At 47.1% G+C, this 9,360-nt stretch overlaps 1 protein-coding gene across 1 annotated transcript; it reads left to right on the plus strand.

Moving 5' to 3' along the window:
• Positions 1-5,756: 5,756 nt before the first annotated feature.
• On the plus strand, positions 5,757-8,744 carry LOC146638265 (uncharacterized). Its single transcript, XM_085363637.1, has 5 exons — positions 5,757-6,212; positions 6,396-6,749; positions 6,789-6,923; positions 7,089-7,539; positions 7,612-8,744. The coding sequence occupies exons 1-5, from the start codon at positions 5,757-5,759 to the stop codon at positions 8,313-8,315; spliced, it is 2,100 nt and encodes a 699-aa protein (XP_085219763.1). The 3' UTR covers positions 8,316-8,744.
• Positions 8,745-9,360: the final 616 nt, after the last annotated feature.

Raw genomic sequence — 9,360 nt, forward strand, 5'->3', positions numbered from 1 at the left:
CTTAAAGGGTTAATGAGGTCAGTGTCTTATCTGAATCTTGAAGATACCTCTGTACCTCATCCTCCGCTGTAGAACAGGTCACCTGTGTACTCTGAAAACTGAAGAAGCTGTCATCATCATCTTCCGGCTCATTTCCCACTGAGGCATATCCAGTGGTGCTGGTGTCATTAGAAGGTTCTGTGTTGAGGAGACGGGCCTCTTGGACCATTGTTCTTCTCATGGATTCTCTCTCATCATCAGCAAGCCACCAGAGTCGAAATTTTGGGATGGTGGATGCTGCCATCCTTGCTTCATGGGAGGCTAATACAGCTGCAAATCGAGTGTCAATTGCTTTGATGATCGCTAAGAGGATGTGAGTTGAAAATTGCACTTGTGTCAACTTTTCAGATAACTTGGCTTTCAGACTGAGAAGGGTGGGAATCACATATCCGAAATAGCAGTTCTTTTCCCCCTGGAACAGGTTGACTGAGTAGGCAAGTGGTTTCAGAATGGCTGCATACTCTTTGAGAAACACTGTCTCTTGAGGATGCAGTTTTGCCACCTTCAGTTGTTCACAGATTTCATTGAGCTGACTTTCAGCTAGATTCATTAGCTTCTCGATTGCATGGTATTCTGAGCTCCACCTAGTCACTGAAGGTACAACACATCTCATTTGGACAATTTCTTCAATTACATCAGAAGCACCTGATGAGCGATGAGCCTTATTCCAGATGGCTGCACATTTTGCCTTTGCACTCCTATATAATTTTCTGGAAACACCCTGCTGTGAAGCAGCTTTATCAAGGTCAGTCGTGGCAATGAGATTTAGTGTGTGCGCAGCACATCGATGGTGTGGTGGCAAAAAGAAGTTCAGCTCCTCGTGTTCTTGCTCCTCCTCAAGAACTGTAGTGACATCATCAAATTGTACATCATCTGTGTCTTCCAGATCATCTTCTGTTTCTGAATCTCCATATTCATTGAAAGCTTTTACAAAATTGCTCCCATTGTCTGTGACTGTAGCACTAACCTTGCCTTGGATTTGGAATTCAGCATGAACCTGACTTGTTTTGGCGGAAATAACATCATTAGTGTGATGGCCTCTTATCCTCTCACATGCCAGTGCAGCAGACTTGCGATCCAATGTGTCTGACTCGATCCAGTGACATGTAATGCCAATGAAACTTCTGTGATGCGCAGTCCAGATATCTGCTGTTGTGCACACATTTTGAGTATGTAGAAGAATTTCAGTTATTGCTTCCTTCATTTTTGGAAAGGTTTTCTCAATGTGAGTCATCAATGTTTTTCTGCAAACAGGACTCCTGCCCCCACTTAGTCCTTCAACCATCTTACGGAATGAGGCATTCTCAACGGTAGAAAAGGGCTGCACTTCATTGACTATGAAGTCAAATATCAAGGAATTTACTCTCCTTTGGGTGATGGCTGGAGTGCTAAGGATGGCTTGTTTGAGAGGAGGAGGGGCTGTGTCTTTGCCATCATCACCATGATCCGATGTATTTGCTTTGGGTAAACTGTGTATAACCCTGGGATGCATCCTCTGGAAAAAAAAAAAAAAAAGAGAGAGACCAACCAAAAGATAAAATATTACTGATGAAGAAATTGTTTTGTATTCGAGATCACTGCAAAAAAGTTGGGCAACTGGACGAATATCTCGACTATCAACAATAAGTTGAGCCTTTCACCGATTGTTTTTACAAGAGGAATTTTGAAAAAAAAAATTTTGCCCATGAGTAAGTATAATAATAATGTTGGTTGAAGGTAAGAGAAGCAGTCAATGGAAAATATAATAGTGGTGTTTTAACGGCATGAACAAATGCAGCGATTCATTTACTCAAACTCATAACAGAATGAAAGAAAAGCAGTAGTCTATCTTCAGAAAAAAACAAAACATTTAATTTAAATAAACAAACCACAATGGTGGGGAGGGATACAAAGAAACTGACTTCTTTTTCCACTTTAACTGTGTTCCAGTGTTTATGTCTTAGATACTCGGCCAAAAAACAAATAAGTTAAAAACCAAAATGTCACTTCCAGCAACCATAAAAAATATCAGAGGTAAAGTTAAGTTTTTTGTGCAATTTGGTGCATCTCGAATAAATAAATGAATAATCCAAAAAGTAGCTATGTTAATACAGAAACTCCAACAAGAAAAAAAGAAAAATATCCCCCCAAACTAAACTTTCTATTTATGTTCTAAATGCGCAAATCAGTCCGTGCATTATTACATTGCTCCGCCCATTAACAAGTCACCTGCACGATTATGTTGGTTATCGTTTGACTGACGATTGTCGGTTGGAAAATTTTTTAATCTCGCCCAACCTTAATGTCCACCCTACTGTTAATCATTTTGGGATGGCTTTCACAACTGCACACCATAATTTACAGCTCGTTAATGCTATCTATCAAGTTTACCAGTCTATGAACTAACGTTAGTTAACGCCAACTAACAATGTTAGCTAAAATCACAGCAATATTATATCGAAGGTACTGAAGTGGCACATAGCCTAGGTAGCTACCACAACTAAAATAAGATATTTGCAGTATGTTAACTTTAGTTTTTTAAAATAACTTACTTTCAGATGTTTTGTTAGGTTGGAGGTGGAGTCTTTTGACACAGAGAGCATCTTCTTTGCTGGCAAGCAGAGTTTGCATTGCACTGTGAAATTCCGCCCACCCCTTTCTTCTTTGAATATGAAATGGTGTTGAAACTTCCAACTCTGAAACACATTCCTGCCCAACGTGCGCTGCTGACTCTGTTGGCTGACTCCGGCTGGCTCCGGCTCCATTGTTTGACTAACGCCACCAACAGGACGCTTTTTTTTTTTTTTTTTACAGCCTCTTCTCGCGTGTTTTGTTTGGGTTTCGAGCCGCAATGCGCGGCGTGGAATGACCAAAATTACAGAGGACCGCCATGTAATCCATTTATTTCAACAAAGTAACTGTATTCTAAATACCACCTTTTTAAACGGTAACTGTAACGGAATACAGTTACTCATATTTTGTATTTTAAATACGTAACGGCGGTACATGTATTCCGTTACTCCCCAACTCCACAGGTGACTTACAGTTTCAGTAGTGATAATTTAGGTGGGTCTAACTATTTACAATAACTGGAAGAAAAATGTGTGATACAGAGGCTGTGCTCAGCTCTCTTGTCAAATTCAGAGTGTTAGCTGATTTTCAGTTTCATAACTTAGTGGGTAGCATGCTCGAGTTTGTACATCAGTGATGTTGATGATGAATGGATATTTTTAAGTGATCTGTTTCTCAGGTTTTGTTTCTTTAATTTTCAGTCAGCCACCATACATGAACTATTGATATCCTACACATACACACTTTGCTACAGTTTTGGTTGATGGGAAACTGAACCCTTTTGTTTGTGGACTCAGGCAAGGCCAAGTTAGTAACACTATATTTTATAGCTAGTTTCGCTGGTGATGCTTTTCTTCTTTTTAATTGTTAAAATGATGTCAAAACTTCAAAAAATGAGGTGCAGTCAGTAACCTCAGAGTGGTTATGTTCATGTCTTTTATAAAGAGGGAGGCAGTTCTGAGTAAAGCTAACACGAGCACTGATGACCAGCCAGTGTTGGTCTCTGTTTGCACAGAGTTTCTCGCTGTATTGATGACCCAGAGCCTCTCCGATTCTGGATAAGAATGCAGCAGTTTCTAAACTTGCTATATTTTGTAATCCTAAATTGCACACAGTTGGAGTACTGATGAGCTGGGATTAATTTCTTTTTACATTTTATGCAGAAGGAGAAAACTGAGTGCGTTTAGGCAACTTTGTCCTGGTCGTTGTGTCCTTGGGCAAGACACTTTACCCTACCGCCTACTAGTGTTGGCCAGAGGGGCCGATGGCGCGATATGGCAGCCTCGCTTCTGGCAGTCTGCCCCAGGGCAGCTGTGGCTACAACTGTGGTTTGCCTGCACCAGTGTGTGAATGTGAGAGTGAATGAATAGTGGAATTGTAAAACACTTTGGGTGCCTAGAAAAGCGCTATATAAATGCCATCCATTATTATTAATAATTTTTAGATCTCTTTGCAATCATCTACAGTGCAGGAGACTGTCAGTATCTTTTTTTAAAATCCTTACTACAGCCCTGTCAAATCGTAATGCAGACAATTCAAAAGCGTCCTTCCCTGTCGAGACGCGCATAAGTGATGGTGAAAGCCTACATGAGGTGATTAAAGATATTTAACAGCTTTAATGTAAAAAGGTTCCTATCAGCCTCTGAAAACCTGTACTTGTAGAGCAATGACAGCATGAAGGAAAGCTCATAGTGCGTGTGGCGATACTGGTAATAGAGTCGGCTTGTCGGACAGGCAGGACAGGATAATGGTTCGATAAAGATTACAAAGAGGAGGGGAGTCAGAGGACACCCCTGTCTCGCCTCACAGCTGAGCACAAAAGGATATTTGGCTGAGAGTAATTATAGAAGCTCATGGAGAGTCACAGAGGGTTTGAATTCAGCAGGTGAAGCCTGGTCCGAACGCTGCCATCGAGTAAATCTTTATTATCTCTGAAGGGCAATTTGTTGTGCTGCCAGTGGTCAATTAGGATCAAAAAGCACATATGTAAGAAAGAGCGAGAAAAGAGAGCAGGGCAGTGCCATCGATGCGGTTTCAAAGGCATCAGACACTCGGAGGAGAAAATTCTTCTTTTCATGTGAAATTAAGGTTTATTCACATACATTCAACCAATATAACATGTTTCTGCATCAGAGAAACTCCGAATGTCAAACATACATCCCCCTAAAGTTTAAAATGTTCACATATGAGCAGCAGCTGTGGTCAGCCTGACTTCAGCTACAGTGGCTTGCTCCGATGAAAAAGAAATAAAAAGAAAAACTTACATATGTTCATTATCCAAAGGAAATAACTATTTCACCAATATCCTCTGTAATTTTGGGGCCTCAAAGATGGATGATGGGCGGATGCAGAAGCACCTCTGTGTTCATTACAACTACCAGACGTACTTTAGTGCCTAGCTGAGATGCATTCGCAGTGTTTGTTTCTCTTGTATTACTTTACGTACTACTCTTTTTTGCTTCTTTACATTAACAAACAGACTGGTCACGTTTAAGGAAGATATGCCACTGAGCAAAATATGCTTATTCTCTTTCCTCCCTGGGATAAAAAGATTGATAATATTTTCATATTTGCTGATAAGGTGTAAGACAAGCTTTAAGCGTACCAGGCAGAATGAACGCAGCTAGCCTGTCATGGTCCTGGGTCGTTGACCCAGCGTTTTGTGTTTTGTGATTATTTCCCTCTGTTCTAGTTATTCTGTGTCCTCCCCCCTTGTGTCCGGTTCGGGTTCTAGATTTCCTGTTTTGTTCTGAAAGTCTGTGTCTGTTGTCATTGTGTTCAGCTTGTGTCCTCCAGTCATCATGTGTATTCAGATCAGCTGTTCTTCCCTCCTGTGTGCGATTACCCGATTACCTTGTGTGTGTGTATATATAGTGGGTGTCGGTCTGTGTTCGTTGTCGGCTCGTCTGTGTTTCTTGGTATCCTGGTCCTTGGTCTGCGTCTCTCTGCTCCGCTCTCCGTTTTGTAAGATTTCAGGTTTGCTCTTTAGTTTCTCCCAGTTTAGGTTTCTTCAGTTGTTTTGTCATGCCTCACTGCCTGTTTCTGCCATTGTCACTTTGTAAATAAACTTCACTCGTATCATCAGTCACTGCTGCATTTTGGGTCCTCCCTTTCCTCCACACCACACGGCTCACTCCGCCAGCCGTGACAGTACGAGCCGACCAAACATGGACCCAGCAGCTTTGTCTGGAGAGAGCAACCTCGCACGCATCCGACGCCTGATGGACTGGGTAACCCACACCACCAACGCAAGGGCACAAGTGGTGGGGTTAAAAGCCATCGAAGCAATCCTGGAAGAAAATCCCTACCTCTGCCAGCTTAAGGGAGTTTCAGGCTTAATTTGCAACCTGCGTAAAGCCCGGGGGGTGGTGCGAGCTCGGGAATCCACAGACTTTGTCCAGCAGCAGCGGATTACGGCCGCCCCGGAACAGTCACGTCAGCTTCTCCTGCCGGAGGTTTTGCCCGGCCCGCTGGAGGTGTTGCCCGGCCCGCCGGAGGTGTTGCCCGGCCCGCCGGAGGTGTTGCCCGGCCCGCTGGAGGTGTTGCCCGGGAGGAAGCGACGATCGCGCCGTCGGCGCGTCACCCCACAGCCGGATATTGGAACTTCAGAACTGCCGGTCGTGGTGAGTGAGAAGGACCCTTTTTCTGTCTTGGACTGTGGAACAGTTTATCCAGGGGCTTTGTTTGGTGCAGCAGACGACAAGGAGAACTGTTTGTTGCCTGTTCATTCTCCTGCTGAGCTGCCTTTACCTCGTTTAGCTGCACAGCTGCAAGCAACTCGGACTCCGGTATCTCCGCTAGCCCAGTCATCCATGCCGTCTCCGTCTTCACAGACTCCCTCTGTACGGGAGGCTGCGTCCGTGCCTCCCATTTTTGACTCTTTTTCTAGTACGTATTATTTGCAGAGAGACAAACACGTTAAAAATGCAATCCTTCCTCAACAGCTGGCTAGTTTAGAGACTGTTACTTGCTCCAGGGCCTCCCCAGAGGCTGGGTTCCAGCCCCCAGCCGACTCTGGACCCCTGGAGGTTAAGAAGCCAGCTGAGGACTGCACCGGACTGTCGCTGCCTGAGCTGGGTCAATGCTCTGTGCAGCTGCAGTCTGCCTTGTGTTTGCCAGAGGCCCGTGTGCCTGCTGGTTCTGACCCGTACCTGCCAGAGGCCCGTGTGCCTGCTGGTTCTGAACTGTGCCTGCCAGAGGCCCGTGCGCCTACTGGTTCTGACCTGTGTGTTCCAGGGGCCCCGGTGCCCACTGGTCCAGAGACTGTTTTCGCTGGGGGGCCCGAGGAGCCCGTCCAGCCTCCTGCTTCGCCTGCTGGGGGGCCCGAGGAGCCCGTCCAGCCTCCTGCCTCGTCAGCTGGGGGGCCCGAGGAGCCCGCCCAGCTTCCTGTCTCGCCAGCTGGATGGCCCGAGGAGCCCGTCCAGCCTCAAGACTCGTCAGCTGGGGGGCCCGAGGAGCCCGTCCAGCCTCAAGACTCGTCAGCTGGGGGGCCCGAGGAGCCCGTCCAGCCTCAAGACTCGTCAGCTGGAGGTTCAGGAGAACCTAGCCAGCCTCCTGCCTCGTCAGCTGGAGGGCCCGAGGAGCCCGTCCAGCTGCCAACTGCAGCCTCATCATCCTCGCCAGCTGCAGCTTCATCCACGCCACGGGCAGCAGCAGCTTCTTCCACGCCTGCAGCGCTACAGTCTCCGGCTTCCACGCCGTCGCCTGCTGCAGCCTCATCATCCTCGCCAGCTGCAGCCTCCGAGCCTTCATCCTCGCCCGGTGCAGCATCATCATCTGCCTCGCCTGGCCCGGCTGCAGCATCGTCATCTGCCTCGCCTGGCCCGGCTGCAGCATCGTCATCTGCCTCGCCTGGCCCGGCTGCAGCATCGTCATCTGCCTCGCCTGGTCCGGCCTCTGCTTCAGCCTCATCTGCCTCGCCTGGTCCGGCCTCTGCTTCAGCCTCGCCTGGTCCGGCCTCTGCTTCAGCCTCGCCTGGTCCGGCCTCTGCTTCAGCCTCGCCTGGTCCGGCCTCTGCTTCAGCCACGCCTGGTCCGGCCTCCGCTTCAGCTTCAGCTGCACCTGGTCCGGCCTCCGCTTCAGCTTCAGCCGCGCCTGGACCAGCCGCTGCTTCGGTCTCGTCTGGTGCTGCGACGGCCACGCCACCTTCGGGTCCCGAACTGCCGCCTCGACATCGGCGGTCATCTACCAGGCCGCTGGTGGAGCGTCATCGTCAATATGGACGACCTCCTAGACGCCGCCGCTGCCTTCCGCGCGGTCGGCCTCCAGACTTGTGTCATCGTCGCCGCCGTTGCTGTCCGCACGGTCGGCCGCCTGAACGGTTTCCCCGTCGCCGCCGCTGCCGTGTGCACGGTCGGCCCCCTGAACTGCCTCCACTCCGCCACCGCTGCCTTCCGCTCGGTCGGCTTATGGATCTACGTCGCCGACGTGGCCGGCCTCAGAAGATGAACTGTCCTGGACTTCTGAGTTGTCAGCCTCCGGGCCGGCCTCCTGAACTGTGTTTTGTTCTCGTGCTCCAGCATGTGTGTTTTTGTTTTGGACAATTCTCTCGGTTCGCTGGAGCTTGTGTTGGTCCCTCCGTCCTGGGCCCCCGCCGCCCGCCCTGGGTTGGTCGTCTGTTTTTGTTTTGGGCTGTCTGGAGCCAGCCCTTGGAGGGGGGGTACTGTCATGGTCCTGGGTCGTTGACCCAGCGTTTTGTGTTTTGTGATTATTTCCCTCTGTTCTAGTTATTCTGTGTCCTCCCCCCTTGTGTCCGGTTCGGGTTCTAGATTTCCTGTTTTGTTCTGAAAGTCTGTGTCTGTTGTCATTGTGTTCAGCTTGTGTCCTCCAGTCATCATGTGTATTCAGATCAGCTGTTCTTCCCTCCTGTGTGCGATTACCCGATTACCTTGTGTGTGTGTGTATATATAGTGGGTGTCGGTCTGTGTTCGTTGTCGGCTCGTCTGTGTTTCTTGGTATCCTGGTCCTTGGTCTGCGTCTCTCTGCTCCGCTCTCCGTTTTGTAAGATTTCAGGTTTGCTCTTTAGTTTCTCCCAGTTTAGGTTTGTCATTACTCATGCTTCATTGCCTGTTTTTGCCACTGCCACCGTGTAAATAAACTTCACTCGTATCATCAGTTTGCTGCATTTTGGGTCCTCCTTTTCCTCCACTCCACACGGCTCACTCCGCCAGCCGTGACATAGCCTGCCTCTGACTACAGATAAAAAGGAAACAAATGCAAACACCTCAAGTTCACTATAATATATTTTATATTTCATTTGTAAAATACAGAGTTTGAAAACACAGCACAGAAGCCTGAGAACTATTCCTGAAGACTACTTGAAGAAAGTACATGGAAGCTGCGTAAGAGGTTTCAGCTGTTTTTGCTTTATATATTGTATTTCCATGTATGCTTGCACATATTTCCATAAATGTCTGTTCAAATATCCCAACCAAAATTATACTTAACATTATGTTTATTAACGTAATAAACTACTAATATACTGATCCACAGGACCTGAGACTGAAATGTAACCCTCCATGTTTTCTTTCTTTTTCTTTTAACTTGTGGTTAAGTGAGGGTGCTATTAACTCTGAAATTTACACCTAAAGTTAATTTATACTTTTGGACTGTGAGATAACTCCCACAAGGGTATGATACTTCACCAAATAATGACTCTGTCCGTTCTTGGCAGCTCTTGAGATATAAAAGCTAAACATTTTAACAAATGAAAGGATGAAACCTGGTTATGTAATACAGATATTGCACCTGTGCAAGCGATAACGGCTGATG

This window comes from Diplotaxodon limnothrissa, linkage group LG2, assembly GCF_057381915.1.
Source record: "Diplotaxodon limnothrissa isolate DT_005_m linkage group LG2, D_limnothrissa_male_GT1.1, whole genome shotgun sequence".
Classification (NCBI taxonomy): Eukaryota; Metazoa; Chordata; class Actinopteri; order Cichliformes; family Cichlidae; genus Diplotaxodon; species Diplotaxodon limnothrissa.